General features: G+C 51.6%; 1 protein-coding gene across 1 annotated transcript in view; it reads left to right on the top strand.

Annotated features, from left to right (window-relative positions):
- Nucleotides 1–20670, top strand: part of CDC42BPB (CDC42 binding protein kinase beta) — a 69908-nt gene that overhangs the window by 16459 nt on the left and 32779 nt on the right. Inside the window, 1 exon segment of the mRNA XM_049790318.1 lies at nt 16387–16478. Coding sequence (XP_049646275.1) covers nt 16387–16478 — 92 coding nt within the window.

The raw sequence follows: 20670 nt of genomic DNA on the forward strand, positions 1-20670 counted from the left end.
GAAAGGCAAATGCCTTACCTCCATGTTATCTCTTCGGCCCTTCACTTCCTTTTGTTTGGCTTCACCTTATAGTGCTCCCAGGCTCTAGCCAGGGCCATGTCAGACTACTGGGGCACCTTAGGTGGTACTGGGCACTGAGGTTGGCTGTGTGCAAGGTGAAGGCACTACCTGTCCAAACCTCTTTTTGGTTTTCTTTCTTTCTTTTTTTTTTTTTTTTTGGTCCACACCCAGCAGTACTCAGGGGTTACTCCTGGTTGTCTGCTCAGAAATAGCTCCTGGCAGGCATGGGGGGCCATATAGGACACCGGAATTCGAACCAGCCACCTTAGGTCCTGGATTGGCTGCTTGCAAGGCAAACGCCGCTGTGCTATTTCTCCGGGACCTTTGGTTGTTTTTCTAACTAATATTCTTGGGACCGGGTAGTGCAGCAGGTGGGGACACTTGTCTTGCTTCTGTCTGGCCCAGGTTTAATCCCTGGTACCACATTAGTCCCAAGGGCTGATACCTGAGCACAGAGCCAGGTCTGGCCTCAAAACAAAACAAACAAAATAAGATAATTGTTTAGAAGCACCCTTTGTTATATATTCTGTCTTGAATATGAATTTCTTGGCGTGTGGGTGCACATCAGGCTGTTCCTAACCTCTCTGGCAGAGTTCTGGGACCATGTGAGGTATATTATCTCTCTGTCACTTAGTTTTATGGAAAAAAAATTTTAGTTTTATGGGCTGAAGTGATACCACAAAGGTAAGGTGTTTGCCTTGCATGCGGATGATCCAGGAAAGACCTGGGTTTGATCCCTGGCATCTCATATAGCAGGGGTCTCAAACTCAATTTACCTGCCGGCCGCAGAAGGCAAAGTTGCGGTGATCCGGGGCCGGCGAGGTGGCGCTAGAGGTAAGGTGTCTGCCTTGCAAGCGCTAGCCAAGGAAAGATCGCTACCACGTTTCGATCCCCCACGTCCCATTTGGTCCCCCAAAGCCAGGGGCAATTTCTGAGCACTTAGCCAGGAGTAACCCCTGAGCATCAAACGGGTGTGGCCCGAAAAAAAGAAAAAAAAAGAAAAAAAGTTGCGGAGATCCTTGGGTGCAAAGTCATTAGTAAGCCTTGAACCTTGGGGGGTGTGACCCAAACAACTAAAACAAAACAAAACAGAAAAAGATTCCTCTAGGGCAGGGCCAGAAAATGTAGGGAGGGCCATTTGCGGTGGAGTTTGAGACCCCTGTCATACAGTCTCCCAAGCCTGTCAGGAGCGATTACTGAGCGCAGAGCAGGAATAACCCCTGAGCGCAGCTGGGTGTGGCCCAAAAACCAAAAAAAATTAAAATTTTTTTTTTAGTTTTATGTGTTTTTGTGGGAGCAGTTTGGGAGCACCTTCCCCACTTTCAGCCCCTCAACAGGGACTGATTTTTATCTCCTTTCTTTTGTTTTTTATTTCTTTGCTACCCCCGGTGACACTCAGGGGTTACTCCTGGCTATGCGCTCAGAAATTGTTCCTGGCTTGGGGGACCGTATGGGACACCAGGAATTGAACCAGGGTCTGTCCTGGGTCAATTACGTGCAAGGCAAACGTGCTACTGCTGCGCTATCGCTCTGGCCCCAATTCCATCCCCTTTTATGCCTGAGTGTGTGTGGATGGGCTCTATCTGCCTGGGGGGCTGACTCTGGACCCACAGACTGTCGGGGCTGCTGGACAGAATCTGACATATGTGAGGGGCTCTGTGCCTTCCTCTCTGGGGGCTCTGAGTAGTTGGAACCCTGGGCCATCCTTGTGGCCCTTTGGCACTCCCTTCCTCACCCTCACAGGTGTGTGTGTAAGAGAGCCTGGAACTGCCATCCTCTTTCTCGGATCCACTGTTTCCTGTTTGCTGGAATTTCCATAGCACCTTACTGCTAGCGCCACTGCTCCGGCCCCTGAAATTATATTTCTGAGCGTGATAACTTTGAATTAAGAAAACGTTTTCTTCTGCTTCATCTGTTTTCTTTGATGTCATTTCTTTGTTCCCCTTGAAACCTTTTTTCTAATGGATTACTTCAAAGACTGATAGGTTGTATTTGTCCATTTTCCCAGATTATTTAGGAAATTATTTTTAAAAGATTCAATTAATTATTGGTTGTCCCTGTTGTTTGTAATATATACATATATATATACATATATATATGTATATATATATATTGTTTGTTTCTTTCTTTTGTTGCTCGGGAGTTACTCCTGCTCTGCACTTAGGAATCACTCTTGGTACTAGGGGAACCTTGTGGGATGCCATGATCAGACTCAGATCGCCTGCTGCAAAGGCAAGCACCCTCCCCACTGTGCTGTTTGCAAGGGCCCCACACATGTGGTATTTCTTGAGTATTGTTGGTCCTCAGTGGACTTTTCTATTAGCATTTGATAATAGCTGACTTATAATATAGATAAAACATTCAATATAATGAAAAAAACTTGAAAAATCTATATCTTTCTCAATTAATATCCATTTTATATTACCACTTCGTTTTTTCTGTTCTGGTCATTCTTATTATTGATTATATTGTAAGTTTAACTCTGCTTAAGATACTACATATAAATTGTTTTGAGTTTGCTTTTTGGGTCATATCTGGTGTTCCTTGCAGGACCACGTACAGTAGGTGCAAAACCGACCAGGATTGACTCGTGCAAGCAGGTGCCTTAGCTGTCTGTGTCTCTCCAGCCCCCCCAAATAGAGATGTGGTTTTGTTTTGTTTTGTTTTTGGGCCACACCCGGCATTGCTCAGGGGTTACTCCTGGCAGGCACAGGGGACTATATGGGACACCGGGATTCGAACCAACCACCTGGATTGGCTGCTTGCAAGTCAAACGCCACTGTGTTATCTCTCTGGGCCCAGAGATTTTTTTTTTTTTGGTTTTTTTTTTTTGGTTTTTGGGCCACACCCGGCAGTGCTCAGGGGTTACTCCTGGCTGTCTGCTCAGAAATAGCTCCTGGCAGGCACGGGGGACCATATGGGACACCGGGATTCGAACCAACCACCTTTGGTCCTGGATCGGCTGCTTGCAAGGCAAACACCGCTGTGCTATCTCTCCGGGCCCCCAGAGATGTTTTTTTAATTAATGTTTAACATGCAGAAATGGTAGTGCTGTTCCATCACTATGTGCAGAGGCACATTCTCAAGGGAACCTATGATGACCCTTTAGCGGCAGGTGTGTCTTGTCCCACGAACCTTTGGAACCCTTGTCCAAAGTTCTGGTTATTATCGGACCTGGGGGCTGGATCTGCTGGTGTGCGCCCAACTGCCCCTCATGTTAGCTCTGTTAGCTCTAGCCCGGCAGGGTTGGTTCTGAATTTTTACTAGCTCGTAAAAGTTTTATGGCCCAAAAGGAATGCCAGCTGTAAAACAGACAGACTCCACCAGGCCAACTGGGCACAGGGCTGAGCATAGGGGCAGGGTGGCCTGTGCTCTGGGCCGGGATCTGCCACCCAAGTTCACTTCGTCCAGCCTCCCCAGCACAGAAGGACCCCTCCTCCCCAGCAGGGCTCTTGGGAAATGATCAGTGGGATGGGGGCCCTTGCTGAAATGGTCCTTGCCCTTTTCTAAAATTTTGGAATGCTTCTCAAGTTTCTAGGACAGTTCCTGCTCCCCTTGTGCTTTCTTTTTGTTTTCGTTTTTGTTTTGTTTTTCTGGCCACACGTGGTGGCACTCAGGGTTTACTCCTGGCTTTGTGCTCAGAAATCGCTCCTAGCTTGGGGGATCAAACCGAGGGCCGTCCTAGGTTAGCGCTCGAGAGGCAGCCGCCTTATGCCCTGCACCATCACTCCAGCCCACCCTTGTGCTTCCTTGACCAGTATTGAGAGTGTGGACATCAGGAGATATGGGGATGTTCTCTGAGTGGATCCTGAGTTCTCTGAAGAAATTTTGGAGAACAAGGCACATAGGAACCATTGCTCTCTGCTTTGGTAGCCCCAGTCTGACTGCTCGCTCTCTTCCGTTCTCCTGTCCTCTGAGCCAGATCCTTTCCTAGTGCTCTGTCATCTCATGGCAGCTGTACCCAGAGCCCAAGGAGATAAGGGCTGTGGCTGGGGGTGGCACAGGGGCCAGAGTCCTATAGCAGGGCCTGACTTCCTGTGCACACCCGGAGTGCCTGTGTGGGGCTCTGGGACCTGGACATTGAACTTGCAGGCCTGCACTGCCAGGCCTAATAGCACTAGGGTGAAGAGCATCATTCACTCACTAATAGCACTAAGCCCCTGAGCACTGCTGAGGGCTGAGAGAAAGAGAGAGTGGGGGAGGGAGGAGGCAGGGAGGGAGGGAGAGCCAGAGCAAAGGCACAGTGGGGAGGCATTTGCCTTGCATGTGGCTGGCCCAGACTCAATCCCTGGCATTCCATTAGGGTCCCCCAAGCCCTGACTGGAATGATCCCTGAGTACAGAGTCAGGAGTGAGCCCTGAGCACCACTGAGTATGGCTCCCAAACCAAAAGAAACATCTGTGAGGCTGATGGCCTTGACCGATGCCAGCAACTCCTGCCCAGCAGATGTGAGGCTGTATGCAGTATCCAGGCTCTGGGGTGCTGGGTTGGATTGTCTCGGAGGAACCGGCCTGGCTTTCAGGTCACCTCTGGGTACCGCTTGGATGTCAGCCTCTGCCCGTGTCTTTGTGCTCATTTCTGGCATTTCCTGGACCAACGCGTCTGGTTTCTGAAGGCAGCGATGGCAAACCTATGGCACGCGTGCCAGCTGTGGCACGCGAAGGCCTTGCAGCTGGCATGCAGGAAGGTCCACAATTAATAAATTTATAAAATTTATAAAGAGTTTTTAGATACTAAAATCTTTTTTTTTTTGTTTTTTGGTTTTTAGGCCACACCCTGTGACGCTCAGGGGTTACTCCTGGCTATGCGCTCAGAAGTTGCTCCTGGCTTCTTGGGGGACCATATGGGACGCCGGGGGATCGAACCGAGGTCCGTCCTAGGCTAGCGCAGGCAAGGCAGGCACCTTACCTCCAGCGCCACCGCCCGGCCCCCAGTTACTAAAATCTTGTTATTAAGGTTTAATTGATGAGCTGGCACTTTGAGGAAATCCTTTGGTTTTGTGCGGCAGTTTGGGCATTTGGGCTCAAAAAGGTTAGCCATCACTGGCTAGGGTCTAAGGAATGTCTGCATGACCATGGGGCATAACTGGTGCGGGGAATTCACCTCTCCCACTGGACCAGAGAGCAGGTGTAGCTGCAGTGGATGGGCCCATAGATGATGAGTTTGCTCCCCGTCTTCCACTTTATGTCAGTGCCTTAGACGAAGTGAGCACTGGGGAGATGATCCTCTTTTCTGACCCTATTTCTGGGGTTTCTCCTCCATTCATAGTTCTGTTATCTTGCCTTTGAGCTCAGGGCTCTTGGGTCTCTCCTGCAGTGCAGGGAGGTATGGGAGCACCCCTGTCCAATGGACATGTGGCTTTGTGTCTGATTGCAGAGTTGGTCGAGGGGGCAAGCCTGGGATGGATGTGCTGAGGTCAGGGCAGGCGGAAGGTGACCCTGACTGGGAGGCTTAAGCCTCCTGGGCTAGTCAGGCTGGGTCTTCTCACTGTGACTATGACTCTGCACCCAGGAAGGAACTGGTCCACACCCTCCATGAGGCCCTTTGTCCTCAGAGGGGAATGTTAGATGAGGGTGCGGGTTAAGGAGAGGGAGAAAATAGGTGAGGGTGATGATCAAGTTGAGGGTGAGGGTTTGAGCAGTGGGAGGGTTAGGGTTGGTGTTAGTGTTAGTATGAGGGCGAATGTTAGGGTTACAGTGAGGGTTGGGGTAGCTTATGGTGAGTGAGTGTTTTGGGTTGGTTAGTTGAGGTGAATTGTTTTTTTTCGGTTTTTGGCCACACCCAAAAACACACCCAGCAGTGCTCAGGGGTTACTCTTGGCTCTGAGCTCAGAAATCGCTCCTGGCAGGTTTGGGGACCAGTGGGATGCAGGGAATCAAACCCAGGTTTATCTTGAGTCAGCTGTAATCAAGGCAAATGCCCTACTGCTGTGCCATCTCTCCGGCCCGAGGGTGAGTGTTGGGATGAGATCAGGGTGAGGTTCAGCTTATTTTAGGGTATGTGTCAGGATTTGAGTGAGGGTGAGGGTTGGGTGAGCTTGTTGTGGTTGTTAATGTCGTCGTCTCACCCTTCAGCTCCCATCAGGAGTCTCCAGGCTAACCCTCATAAGGGCTCTGAGGGCACCTTGAGTTTTCCTCCTCCTGTTGATGGGAGAAGGGGACACACTGGGGACTTGTCTCCTTATGACTCAGGGCCTGAGTTGTGTAGGGAGTACACTTGCTTACACATGCTTGACCCAGATTTGATCCCTGGGACTTCACGTCATCCCCAGAACCACACCAGAGTGCTCCCTGAGCACAGAGGCAGGAATAAGTCCAGGGCTCGTCTGGGTGTGGCCCCAAATAAAAAATTTCCCCAAATTTACAAACAACTTGGTTTTAAGGTGGTACCAGATGTTGGTCCTGGGCCTCTGCACGTGCCGGGCCTGTGAGGTGCTAAATAGGCCCCAAGCTCTGAGATTCTTTTGTTGGTTTTTTGAAAGACTCATTCATTCTGTGCTTTCTGAGTGTCCTGCTGTATTTTCCTTATGTGGATAATATCCCATTTTCTCTGAAATAACACAAATGACATAGGGACATTCAAATTCGTCACTCTACCCTAATTTTACGTAACTCTGACCCAGTCCTAACCCTTGCCAATATTCTTTTTTTTTTTTTTTTTTTGGTTTTTGGGCCACACCCAGCATTGCTCAGGGGTTACTCCTGGCTGTCTGCTCAGAAATAGCTCCTGGCAGGCACGGGGGACCATATGGGACACCGGGATTCGAACCAACCACCTGTGGTCCTGGATAGGCTGCTTGCAAGGCAAACGCCGCTGTGCTATCTCTCCGGGCCCCAATATTCTAATCTAACCCTAACCTCACCTTTTACCCTACCTTGGTACTCATCTTCACCCTAACCATAACTCTAACCCTCACCCTGCGGATGGGGCTCCTGAAGGTGCTGGGAGCAGGGCCTTCCTGTGGAGAGAACAGGCGTGCGGTATGGAGTGGCCACACAGTCTGCCCTTTGGGTCCCCCTTCTCCCCACTCCTGTGAAGCAAGGGAGGCGCCTCTGCTGGGCTGCAGGGGGTGGGAATGCTGCTCTGCTGAGCCCTGGTGGTCCTCTGGGAGCACTTTCCTGTCACATGCTGACAGGTCAGATTCTGCTGACCCGAGGGGTATGTTCCAGGTGCTGATCTTGGAGACCTGTGGTGTTCTGAGAGGAGGGTTGGCCCCCTGGGAAAAGAAGGCAGAGCTGCTGGCTCCTTTCCATGTCACTTTCTGCAGCTATGGCTTCTTTCTACCAGGGCCATTGATGAGGCTCAGGCTGCAGGGGCCACCCCGCATCTTCGGGACCTGTAGTTGGAGGAACACTGGGGGTGGGGGGACAGGTTCTGCCCTCTGGAGCAGTTCCTGACATGCTTCATGCCTGCAGCTGTAGGAGACTGGGCCTTGGCGGGGTGGGGGCTCACCTTTGCTCCAGACCATTCTGTTCACTTCCTCATAAGGCCTTTATCTGAGTGACTGAGGAGCAGCTGGGCTGAGGACGCTATGGGTGTGGCCTGATGACAGCTCTATGCACTGTGCCTGGCTCTACCCATTGTTTCCCTAATCCTCCACACGCACCCCAGGCTGGGCCCTCACTTCCCACCACACTAAGCACCTTGCAGTACCAGTGGGGCAGCTCGGCCTGGCTCAGGAGCTTGCCGCCACCTCACAGGGAGTCTTCTTAGGGCCTTGAACCCGCCCTCACATGCTCAGGGCTACTCTTGAGTCAGAAGGAAACATCGAGGGGCAAGCACATCTGCTACACCCAAGTTTGTATGGTGTGTGGTTACTCCAGTCTTGTAGGATGTGCTCGGATGCATTTCTGGCCTGGTTTGTAGGCCGCCACCACAGAACCATACTCCAAATGTGTGTGTGTGTGTGTGTGTGTGTGTGTGTGTGTGTGTGTGTGTGTGTTTGCGTTTGCGTTTGCGCGCGTACCTGCATATATGTGTGTGCACTTGTCTGTGCGTGTGTACACTAATGTACACGTGTGTGTGCCTATACGCAAGTGCTGCTGGGGGAACTATTATCACTGTGGTTCTAGAACTTTCATCCTTTTTTTTTGTTTGTTTTGTTTTGGGGGGGCACACCCAGTGGTGCTCAGGGGTTACTCCTGGCTCGGCGCTTAGAAACCACTCCTGGCCAGCTCGGGCGACCATATGGGATGCCAGGAATTGAACCCAGGTTCATCCTGGGTTGGCCCCTTTAAAAGCAAATGCCCTACCACTGTGCTATCTCTCCAGCCCAACTTTCATCCTTTTTGAAAGGCCCCTCGCCCCCTCCTGCTTTCATCTCCACTCCCATCGGCTAGTAGCCCCCTCGGATTCTTCGTTTGGCCATCGAGGCCCTTCCCGAGAATCTCAGGCACCGCAGACACCTTGTCCCTGACTCTTCCCTGCGCCTCCTTTTGGGATCTGCCTCCTTCCTCGGGTCTTGGCAGAACTTAGGTGCTGGACTTGTTTCTGTACTGGAGCTAATGAAATGATGCTGACTCAGGCGTCCTTGGGCAGCACCTTAGTGCCATGCAAGATAGAAGGCCCTGGGCATCTTTGCTTTCATCTCACCAGCCAGAATGTGACTGAGTCTCAACCTGGTCTGCCCTTGCATTTTCCCCCTGACAGACTACATGGAAGATTTCCCCCATGTTTTTAGTAGCCATTTGTGCATCTTCTTTGAACAAATGTTTCTTCTAGTCTTATGTTTTTAAGTTACATTGTCTTTATTTCTGAAGTGGAGGTTTTTTTTTTTCATGTCAGAAATATTAATTTACACATATTTTCCTCATTATGTGGTGGTTGCTATCTTTGTTTTTATGTTTGTTTGGTTTTGGTTTTTAGCTCACACCTGGCGGCACTCAGTGGTTACTCCTGGCTTAGTACTCAGAAATCACTCCTGGCAGGCTTGGGAGACCATATCGGATGCTGGGGATCGAACCTGGGTCAGACTCGGGTTGGCTGTGTGCAAGGCAAACACCCAACCGCTGTGCTAATGCTCAGGCCCACTTTCTTCAGTTTCTTAGCAGTGTCTTTGTTTTTTGGTTTGTTTGGTTTTGGGTCACACCCAGAGGTGCTCAGGGTTCTCTCCTGACTCTGCTCTCAGGAATCATTTCTGTCAGTGCTGGGAGACCATATGAGCTGTCAGGGGTGGAACACACGGTTATGACAAGGCTAGCTATGCTGTCTCTCAACCCCCGGGTCTGATTTCTCAGGCCACCCCCCTACCACGTATGTGGACCATCAGCTGGCCCAGGTGTGGAGCTGCTGCAGTTCACTTGCTGGCCTGGGTGTCACCTTGCATGGTCAGTCATGTGCTCTGGGTTGGAAAGCATTTGGGCTAGTTTTAGTTTTCTCCTCTTCTGAATAAAGCTGCTGTGAACATTTTTGTCTGTTTGTTCTGTTTTTGGGCCACACTCTGGCGCTTAGGGCTCACTCCTGGCCACACTTAGGGATGATGGTTTGGGATGCTGGGAGTTGGACCCTGTCAGCCACAAGCTAGGCAAGCATCCTCCCTGCTGTGCTATTGTTCTGACCTCTACTGTGAACATTTTTTTAAGTGTTATCTTGGGGCCTGAGAGATAGCCTGGAGGTAGGGCATTTGCCTTACATCCAGAAGGATGGTGGTTCAAATCCCGACATTCCTTATGGTCCCCTGTGCCTGCCAGGGGTGATTTCTGAGCACAGAGCCAGGAGTAACCTCTGAGCACTGCCAGATGTGACCCAAAAACCAAAACCAATAAAAAAGAGTGTTATCTTTGTTTAAATTTCTGCTTTTTTTCTGCTGGGTTTAATATAGAATAAAGGTCCTGTGATATGAGAACAAACCTAAAATGAGGGCTTGAGGGAGAGATGCAAATACCCTGCTGAAAGAGGGGCTCTGGGGTTATTGGACATCAGCTCGGAAAAAGTGCCATTTACCCTCAATTAATATGATGCCAGCTCCCTGTCCAGTTTTAGAAGATGCTCTGCTCCTCCTGTGAAAGGAAACATGATCATTTGGCAACACAGAGAAAACCACTCTCTTCTGAGTTTAGCAGCAGTGCAGAAATTACAGGAAGATTAAAAACTGGAAAAGTGGGGCCAAGGTGATATCACAGTGGGATATCACTGTGTTTGAGTTATATGCTGCCAACTCGGGTTTGATCTCCCGCAACCCATATATGGCCCCACAAGCCTGCCAGGAGTAATTTCTTCTTTTTGGGGGGTGGGGTTACTCCTGGACTGTACACTCAGAAATTGTTCCTGGCAGCTTGAGGGACCATATGGGATGTTGGGGATCGAACTGGGGTCCATCCGGTGTTGCAAGGCAAATGCCCTACTGCTCCTGCCAGGAGTAATTGCTGAGTGTAGAGCCAGCATGACTCCTGAGCGTTGCCGGGTATGGCCCCAAAGCTAAAATACAGAAAAAAACCATCAAACCCATAAACAAACAAAACAAAACTGGAAAAGTCAGTGAAGTGAATCTTTCTCTCTGTTTTGTTTGTTTATTTGTTTTGGGGACCACACCTGTCCATGCTCAGAGGTTACTCCTGGCTTTGTACTCCAGAATTACTCCTGGGGCCGGAGAGATAGCATGGAGGTAAGGCGTTTGCCTTGCATGCAGAAGGCCGGTGGTTCAAATCCCGGCATCCCATAGGGTCCCCCGAGCCTGCCAGGAGCAATTTCTGCGCATGGAGCCAGGAGTAACCCCTGAGCGCTGCCGGATGTGACCCAAAAACCAAAAAAAAATAAATAAATAAAAATAAATAAAATAAAAGACTCCTGGCAATCTCCGGGAACTGTATGGGATACCAGGAATCAGACCTGGCTCAGCTTGTGTGCAAGGCAAATGCCCTCCCCACGGTGCTGTCACTCCAGTTCCTCTCCCTCTGTTTTAAAATTGATAATTCTATATAGTCCATGGTAAGGTAGGAAGGTAACAGAGGTCTAGCACGTGCTTTGCATTCAGGTGCCCCTGGTTGATCGCCAGTACTACATTTTTCCTAAGGACAATGTGAAAAGTAATCACTGAGCACTGCCCAGTAGGAACACAGTTCTCCAAATTCCAAGGCAAAAACAAAAACAAGCAGAAATGTGGCTCGGGACGTAGCTTGGTGCTGCAGCCCTCATGGTGCAGGCACGAGACCCCCAACTTCCACATTGGGAGAAAGAATCGGTGGGTTTGGCCTTTGCCTTGTCCCCCTTTGCTTATTCACCAAATGCGGCTGGGAATATCCTTGCCACCTACATCCATGCTGGAAAAGTGGCAGCTGGTCATCAGCAGAGAAAGGGATGGGAAGGATGAACGTATCAGATCCTGTTCTCCATCCTCATGGAGAGAGACTGTGTCCGAGGCCGCTTTCATTACAGCAGGGACATCTGTGTGCTTCGAACAGCTCCGCTGGGTGAGCCAGCAGGCTAGGGCTCCCTCAGTGATGAGTCATTCGCTGCTCCACTGGTCCAGCTCCCTGCTCGTTGCTCCGTGGCACTTGACCTTTCTGGGGGGCTCTACGGGGCGCCCTCTCAATCCCACCAGAGCCTTCTAGAAATGTACTCTCTCCTCACTGCTCCAGGGCTAGGGATGCGGAAGTGGCGGCACTAGTGTCCTATTGGCCGCCCTTTGTCCTCCATGGAAGGGACAGGAAGAGACAGAGACGCCTGGCCTTGCCTGTCACACCCTGTTTCCTGCTGAGGCCTGTCCCGGCCACTTCTGCTGCTCCAGCCCCACGCAGCCTCCTGGGCCCTCGCCATGCTGACCGTGCTCGGAGCCCTCCCTACGTGGCCTGCATGGGGGGCCTGTAACCAGTCTTTGGCCCTTATCATCTGGTGGTGCTCAGGGCTGACTCCTGGCTCTGCACTTGGGGATCACTCCTGGCAGGCTTGGAGGCCATCTGGAGTGCTGGGATCAGACCTGGGCAGGCTGTGTGCAAAGCAAATGTCCCCTCCAACCCCATAGCATATTAATGGTCCTGGGGCTAAGTTTAACTGGGGTTGGTCAGTTTAAGTGACGGACCAGGGATGAAGAAACGGTTGCAAGGGCCCAGTGCGAGCAACTGCCAAGGCCACTGGTGTGGCCCAGACCCAATGGGAAGGAAGTTACTGGTCAGAAGGCAGAAGTTCTGGGGCTATGTGAAGACTCCCAGGTGCAGATTTGGCAGAGAAAGAGCTTGCTTGCATCTGTTCATGGGTTTGGCCAAGCCAACCATGCTCAGGAGCTAGTTGGGGTTCTGCACGTGGAGATCATCCTGGCATTGGTTGGGGATTGGACCATGGTTGGCTCTGTGCCAGGCAAGTGCCTCACCCTTCCTCCAGGCACACACCCCTCCCCCAGTCCGGGCTCTGGCCCAGAGATCGTAGGTTCCAGTTCAATTACAATTAGTCGTGTTCAGTTTCCAAACCAGTGGAACTGAGACACTCTTTTCCTTCCCTCTGTGGAGTGTTGGGTGGGGAGGCTGTGCTGGACAAACTCCAGGGCTCATATGCGCCACCCCATGCCCATCTTCACTGGCCTGTTTAGGGTATGTGTACGCATAGTCAGTAGTGAAGAAAGCTTGTTAATAAAGCATTTTCTTTATCGAAGCAGAAGTTTTCCTCCCAAATTCTATAGTGGAAAAAAGTCTAGCAGGTGGCAGTGATGGATCCCCACCCGGCGCTCAGAATCGGGTGACCCTGTTATGCCCATCACCGCCACAGCTGCTCTCTGGAGCTTGGGCCCCTGTTCCACCACATCCACATTCGGGGGAGCCAGACAAGGGTCTTAGTCCTGAAAGATTCCGTACTCTTCTCTTCCCATTGGTGTGAGCTGCACATCCCTCTGACACACCTGGCCCCGGGGTGACAGCCTGCCCTCAGCTTTGTGCTGTCCGGTCCCTATCCTGGTCCCTTTCCTGTCCCTGACTCACAGCTGCTTCCTGGGCATGAGCTCAGCAGCCAGAGTTCAGCCCACAGCCACTTCCTTCTGGCCTGTTCCCACCTCCTGCACTGCTGGGCTGGGTTTCTAGGGGGTCCTTGGTGGACTGGAGTCAAAGGGCGTCACATCAAAGTCCATGGGGATGGCCCAGCACCATTGATCGCACTGAGGGCCAAAGGGGGACCAAAGGCCACTTTGGAGCAGCCTGAACTGCTTGTGGGGTTGAACCTAGAATAAATTTGGGCTGTGCAAGATGCTGAGCCAGCGGTAATTGAGGCCACAGACTGGCTGGTGTAGCCCAACCAAGGATGATGACTCCTATGGCCTGTCAGGGGAAACATGGTATCCTGTGAGGCAGCACCCACAGGCCTGTACCCACAGCTCTGCACTGGAGCCCTTTCTAGGAAACGAGATACAACTACAAGATGTGTGTGTGTGTGTGTGTGCGTGTGTGCATGCACACGCGTGGGGAGGCCCTGTGTTTGTGGGGCTGTATGTGTATGTGTGTGTGCGTGTCTGCGCTGCATGCAATTTTGTGTGTGTGTGTGTGTGTGTGTGTGTGTGTATGGAACTCCGTGGCTGCTGTGTCTGTGTACAAGGCCTTGTTTCCACTCTTACCATGCATCCATGTTGGGGATTCTTGATCATTTGTCCCTCTGGCCCTCTAGCTGCTAGGATCCCAGCTGATCCTGCTCTCGACTTCCATGTTACTGTTGCACCCACAAAGGCCTGTGCCCCCAGGGTGCCCTTGTCTCCTCCCAGGCTGGGCTTTCACTCTCATATTTGAATTCTGAACCCGACTTCACGGAGGTGGTGAGATGGAGGTCCACATACCCCTCGAGACTTCTGGAACCAGCTCTGACTTGGTGGCTCATCCTATCCCCACTGGCTGTGCCCACAGCTTTCCCCTACCACCTTTTTTTTTTTTTTTTAAGTTTCTGGGCCACACCCAGCAGTGCTCAGGGGTCACTCCTGGCTCTGCACTCAGAAATCAATCCCTCCTGACTCTGAGGATCATATGGGCCACCGGGGATTGAACCCAGTTCCATCATGGGTCAGCTGCTGCAAGGCAAGTGCCCTACCACTGCTCTACCGCTACAGCCCCTCCCTTACCACCTTGACAATGTCCCAGGGGTGTGCCACCTTAGGGCTGGCAGGAGGAGTGTGTGGTTCCTTGAGTACCACTGGGTGTGGCCCTGCTGTCCCATTGCCATTTACATTTATAAAAAGTTGTGGGGGTTTTGGTTTTTGGTTTTTGGGATACACCCGGCGGCACTTAGGGGTCCATATTGGATGCTGGGACTCGAACCGGGGTCTGTCCTGTGTTGACCGTGTGCAAGGCAAATGCTATCGTTCTGGCCCCTTTGTATCTGTTTTTGGGTCATACCCAGAGATGCTCAGGACTAACTCTTGGCTCTGTGCTTGGGACCTTATGTGGTGCCCACTGTGGAAAAGTTTGAACCTGTGTTGAAGAGGCACAGTTTTCAATGATCTGTCTGTGACTCGGTGAAACACTGTACATGTGCTCAAGGGAAGCGAGTGGTGGGGAAAGGCTGGAACCTTCCCAAGAGCCTCCTCAGCCCCTCCTCCCCTGAGGAGCACTGTGATTGGGGCCCTCAGTTCTGAGCACTGCTTTCAAGCAGTGTGTCAGGGAGGCTTGTTGGAAAGGGCAGGACGCTTGTTGCAGCTTGGGGCACTTCCAAGTGGAGAGTGGTATTGCTGGCTTGGGGCAGCCCTAAGGTAGATTATGGTGGAACAGAGGCACCGCCAGATCTCCTGAGAGGCCCGGAATAGGTGCTGGGCCCCATATACGGGATTCTTCAGGATGTTGGTAGTGACACAAGAAGGAGGAGGAGGCGGAGGCACTCCAGGCTATCCTCCACTCCCAGTCTTGGCCAAGCACCTCAACTGTAGGTAGATGCGCTTGGTGGGCACATGCCCCCCAACCCCCAGGCTTAGACTGCCATGACTTGGAGCACTGAGCCCACTGAGCAGATCTTTTGCTGTGATCAAGCATTGCAAGTGGAAACCGTGTTAGAAGGGCTAAATCTGGTGGCAAGTTTGGAGCCCCTCTCCACGCTTGTGTGTCTTTCACGGCCGTGAGCACCCTCATGCCCCACCTCACTAGGGCTGCCTCTAAGGAAGGGCTCCTCAGCAACTCCCTGCCCTGTGGAGCAGTTTCCTGGGTGACTCCCACGTTTGCTCCACACCTGGGCATTTCCCAAGGTTGAGTCCACATGCCTTGGGCTGGTGCTCTCTCCAAGCCCCTGCACATAGTAGTGTCCTCAGTGGGCAGGGACTAGCCCATGCCGCTTCTGCCTGTGACCTTGGCATAGACCCACCCCTGTAGATGGGCAGCCTCTTAGTACTGAGGCCTGACTCAGTTTTCCCAACTCAACCATAGGGCAGTGCCCATCACAGGCACACCTGTGCTCACAGAGCCATCTTAGGGCTACTCCGGGTTGGGGGAGGTTCCCCCATCTGTCACAGAGGATGTTGGAGTGACGTTTGGTGTGAATGACAGGAGGCAGATTCGGCTTCTGGGGTTCACTGGGAGGGCAGAGCATCTGGGTTAGCCCAGCCTCCCCCATGGGCCATCGGGACTTCACAGACCTAGTTATCCATGGCTCGGCGTGGACCTCATGCTCAGGTGCTTTGAGCACGGGCCCTGCAGGGCCAGGAGCCACCCAGGTGGAGCTGGGGGCAGCCTGGAGTGCTGGTGGATGGACTGAGATTGGCAGGTGCATGATGGCACCTTTGCCCTGGTTGGTCTCCTTAAGATCACAGAGCAGAGCACTAGAGGTAAAGTCTGACTTAGTGGAGTACCCCAATTCCTTTTTTTTTTTTTTTTGTTTGGTTTTTGTTTGGAACCTGGTTGACAGCATGCAAGGCTAATGCCCTTTCTGCTGTACTTTACTCTTCTTTATTTTTTTATTTTTTATTTTTTGGTTTTTGGGCCACACCCAGCATTGCTCAGGGGTTACTCCTGGCTGTCTGCTCAGAAATAGCTCCTGGCAGGCACAGGGCACCATATGGGACACCGGGATTCAAACCAACCACCTTAGGTCCTGGATCGGCTGCTTGCAAGGCAAACACCGCTGTGCTATCTCTCCGGGCCCCGTACTTTACTCTTTAAACCCATACCCTGGTGACATTGTTTTTTTGAGGCCACACCCAGTGATGCTCAGGAGTTATTCCTGGCCATGCACTCAGAGATCGCTCCTGGCTTGAGGGACCATATGGGACACTGGGGGATCGAACTGTGGTCCGTCCTAGGTTAGCCGTGTGCAAGGCAAGTGCCCTACTGCTGCACCACCACTCCACACCCACCCCTTGTGACATTTTTATATAGTGTCGGCTTCCTAGAATAAGTCATTGATTTTGATCTTTTTTTTTTTTTCTTTAATTAATAGCTAAGCCGTTCACACAGCTGGTGAAGGAAATGCAACTCCATCGGGAAGACTTTGAAATCATTAAAGTGATTGGAAGGGGCGCATTTGGAGAGGTAAGCTTGGCTTTGCCTGGTGGTGGAGCACTGGGGCCCTGAGCTGAGTTTTGGGGTGAGGCCATTTTGGAGGCCAGATGGAATTCAGAAGAGAGAAATGCAGCTCACATTTATTCCACTGTACTTGGTGAAGGCCCCTGGGTATTGTCGGAGTGAACAGGCACAACAGAACACATATATGGTTGATGACCACTGGTTTTCTCTGTTTCTCTAATGATGCCAGGGGCTCTATTCTGTCTCTGGCCAGTGCTGGCAGCCAGCCGCAGCTGCCCCCATGGAAAGGACCCCCCCCCCAACCTCCGAGTCTTGTGTACACAGGGCCTGGCCTACAACTCTGCCCTTGGCACTCTCTGGGCCTTCACTTTGTCCCAAAGAACTTTCATGTTTGGGGCGGAGATATAGCACAGTGGTAGGGCGGTAGGCATTGCACTTAGCAGACCCAGGATGGACCTGGGGGTTTGATTCCTGGCATCCCATATGGTCCCCTGAACCTGCAAGGAGCGATTTCTGAACACAGAACCAGAAGTAACCCCTGAGTGCTGCTGGGTGTGGCCCAAACAACTGGAGGGAAAAAAAAAGAACTTCCAAGTTTTTCGGATCACTCCTGGTGGAGGGTGAGGTGAGGGTTGCTCCCATCTCTGCTTGGGACCTTGCGGCACTGGGGATGGGACTGAGCCCACATGTGCCAGGTGAACTCCCCAGGCCCTGCTCTGCCTTGCAGTGTCTGTGCTGATGGTTTTGCTCCAGCACCTGGACATGTGACTTGCCCTGCTTGGCTCAGTAGGACCCACGCAAAGTAGGTGTCCAACAGAGAGTAAGCACTGCTGGCCAAAGGCAGAACCCACCATTCCATTCTGGAGGGTTAGGACTCATGCTCTCTCCTTGCCCAGGGTCTGTCCCCAGGACCTCCCAAGCATTGCCAGGTACTGCCTAGAGGCCCCCATGTATCAGTGGTATGGCCTCATGTGCCACCTGCCTCAGCACACCACATCTTCGGGGTCTGGCACTAAACCTCTGACCCATGCATTGCTAGGAAGGGACTCTGGGAACCCTGAGCAGAGTTTTCTGTGCCCTCAGATCTGCCTATTGTTCTCCTACATGTCCTTGAGGTCCTGAGGTGAAGACAGAGCCCAGCAGAATGGGCTGGTGTGCAGGGGGGACGAGTCCTGTTTCCTGTCCCTTAGCCAAGGGTTTCCTGCTGCTTCAGGTGCTCTAGACTTGATGACTAGAGAACATTGGGCCCCTGCAGGACTGTTCCACATTCAGAAACACTCATTCTTGGATCCCATCACTTCAGCTCTGTGCTTGACTTCAGCGGCTGTTTTGTGGGGTGTATGGTATGTGTGTGTAGTGTGAGTATGTTTGGTGTGTGTGGTGGTTTTTGGTGTTTATGGTTTGTGGTGCGTCAGTGTGTGAGTGTGTGGTGTGTTTGTAGTGTTTGTGATATATGTGATATGTGTGTGTGAAAGAGAGATGCACACACACACCAGCTTGTATTTGTTTGGTGTATTCAGCTGACCATCCCACACAGCCTGTAGTGTTGTGTTTCACTTCATTTTAAACATGCTGGCAGTTTGGTTTGGTTTAGTTTGGGGCCAGACCCAATGGCAGTGCTCAGGGCCCTGAGTATATGGAACCTGGTTCAGATTCAGTAATGTTTCCAGCTGCAGGCACCAGGGCCTAGAACACCCCCTCCATCTCTAGGCTTCTGGGAACAGCAGCCATCCAGGAAGCTCCTGTAACACTGAACTTGGAGGGAGGTTGACCAGCTCTGTGGTGTGGTGCCCGGGTACATCTAGCCAGAAAGTGACTGGCAGCTGGCAGACTGGACGACCGGCCTTGTGTGTTTGCTCAGCCCTGGGTAAATAAGGTCTGGCTGGCAGGAGGTACAGGGCTTGGCCCAGGTTAGTGGCCCCGGATGTGGCTGGTGTGGACTCGGTCCTGAACGTGTGTCCCCCACTTGCCCTGAGCTCACTTTCTGTTTAGGAAAGAACAACCTGGGGCCAGAGAGTTAGCATGGAGGTAAGGCATTTGCCTTGCGTGCAGAAGGTCCGTGGTTCAAATCCCGGCATCCCATATGGTCCCCTGAGCCTGCCAGGAGTGATTTCTGAGCGTAGAGCCAGGAGTAACCCCTGAGCACTCCTGGGTGTGATCCCAAAAAAAAAAAAAAAAAAAAAAAGGAAAGAACCTTTGTTTTGTCTTGGTTTTGGTTTTTGGGTCATGCCTGGCAGCATTCAGAGATTACTCCGAGCTCTGCACTCAAAAGTCACTCCTGGCAGGCTTGGACCATATGGGATGCCGGGATTCGAACCACCTTTCGTCCTGAATCAGCTGCATGCAAGGCAAACGCTCTACCACAGTGCTATTTCTCTGACCCTGATTTGATTTTTTAAGTTTATTGGCCCCATACCTGCTGATGCACAAGGGTTACTCCTGGCTCTATGCTCAGGAATTACACATACTTGGTGAACTCAGAGAAACCATGTAGAGCACCAGGGATTGAACCTGTGTCAGATGCATGCATGTAGGCAAGTGCCCTTCCTGCTCTGTTGTCCTGCCTAGGAAGCAAGATTCAGTGAATAGGCATGCCTCAGGTGCCTGCCTGACTTGACTTCCTTCTGTACCGCTTCTCCTAAGCTCTCATGGCCTGGGCCCCACCCCGCACGTGTATGTATGTGCACATGTGTGCACGTGTGTGTGGCTCCTCACCCACAGTAAGTCATAGTGCTTGTCTCCACTGTGGGAGTTGCCCTCTGATTGGACACTTTTCCACTGCTTGCTGCTGCTCTCTGTTCTCCATGAAGCCCAGAATCCAGCTGGCAGCTAGCTGCCTGCCTGCCTGCCTGTCTGTCTGTTCCTAAGCTACTGCCATCTCTGCCATCTCTGGGGGACACTTTGAGCATTTGTTGGCCTTCAGAGGATTGGGTCGCTCTCTCACTCTTGTCTCATGCTCTTGTCTCCTGTGTCTAGCCATTGAGGTGACTAACATAACCATTGAAGTGGGCTCAGTGACCCACCCTGGAAACTCCCGGGGACCCTCAGGTCTATTTTTATGTCCCAACTCAGTGTCGTATCTGATTCAGGGGCCTGGGGACTGCACTCAGCAAGTCTGTCCTTTCTCATCTCAGACAGCTGGGCTAGAGAGCAAGGTCACTGCCCTCCTCTTGCCTTCAGTGGTCTCCACCCTGGCATCAATGCACAGAGAGGTTAGTCCTGTGGGATGGTCCTGCATCAATACAAGGATACCAACGAGGCTGAGATGGAGTGGGGTCCGGAGCTTCTGCAAATCACACTGGATTTCCAACAGGTTCCTATGAAATAGAAACAGGCTTGACGGTACAGGGTTGTGTGTTTTACATCAAGTTTGCATCACCATTTTGGTGCTGCTGGTGTGTGTGTGTGTGTGTGTGTGTGTGTGTGTGTGTGTGTGTGTGTGAGAGAGAGAGAGAGAGAGAGAGAGAGAGAGAGAGAGAGAGAGAGAGAGAGAGAGAGAGAGAGAGCCAACCGAAAAGCAGTGCTGTGACCCTGTGCTCCGTCTCCAGCCTTGCTCCTAGTTTTCCTTTTAGGACTGCTCCTGGGTTGCACGTGTGCCTCGAGCACAGACCGCATGGTTTTGAAGAGCAAATCCGGGGCCTCGCACATGCATGTTAGTATGTACTTGACCACTAAACTTTCTCCTGGCTCCCGTATATTCTCGGTCTAACACGTGTTTTCCTGTGAATAGGCATATTTTCCCATCTCTGGTTTGTCTCAGGCATGCAGCATTATTCCAGAAGCAGTCATGCCCGAGAGACCTCCTAAAGAGAAAGCAGAGAAAGCAGCTGGGAGGGTGCTCGCTTTGCATGTGGCTCACCTGGGTTCCATCCATGAGCCATACTGGAGTAACCCCTGAGCTCAGAGCCAAGAGAAAGCCACAAGCACTGTTGGGTGTGGCCCCAAACCAAAACAACAAGAAACTGATCCTCGGACCTTGAGTTTAAGGGTTTAAAAAAAGTTTACAAAACGTTAAAAAGCCTCTTGCTTTTACTATGACTTGACTACTTAGGATGCTGGTTGATTTTGGAGTTTCATTGCATCCCCCCTACTGCCCATGTTCCGTCTGTTGGTGTCAAACTGTGTCTGCTGTTAGCTGTGGGGTCAGAGGCCCAAGCACACCATTGGCTCCCAAGGAAGCAGAGCCCACCAGAGCAAG

Source organism: Suncus etruscus, chromosome 17, assembly GCF_024139225.1.
Source record: "Suncus etruscus isolate mSunEtr1 chromosome 17, mSunEtr1.pri.cur, whole genome shotgun sequence".
Taxonomy (NCBI): domain Eukaryota; kingdom Metazoa; phylum Chordata; class Mammalia; order Eulipotyphla; family Soricidae; genus Suncus; species Suncus etruscus.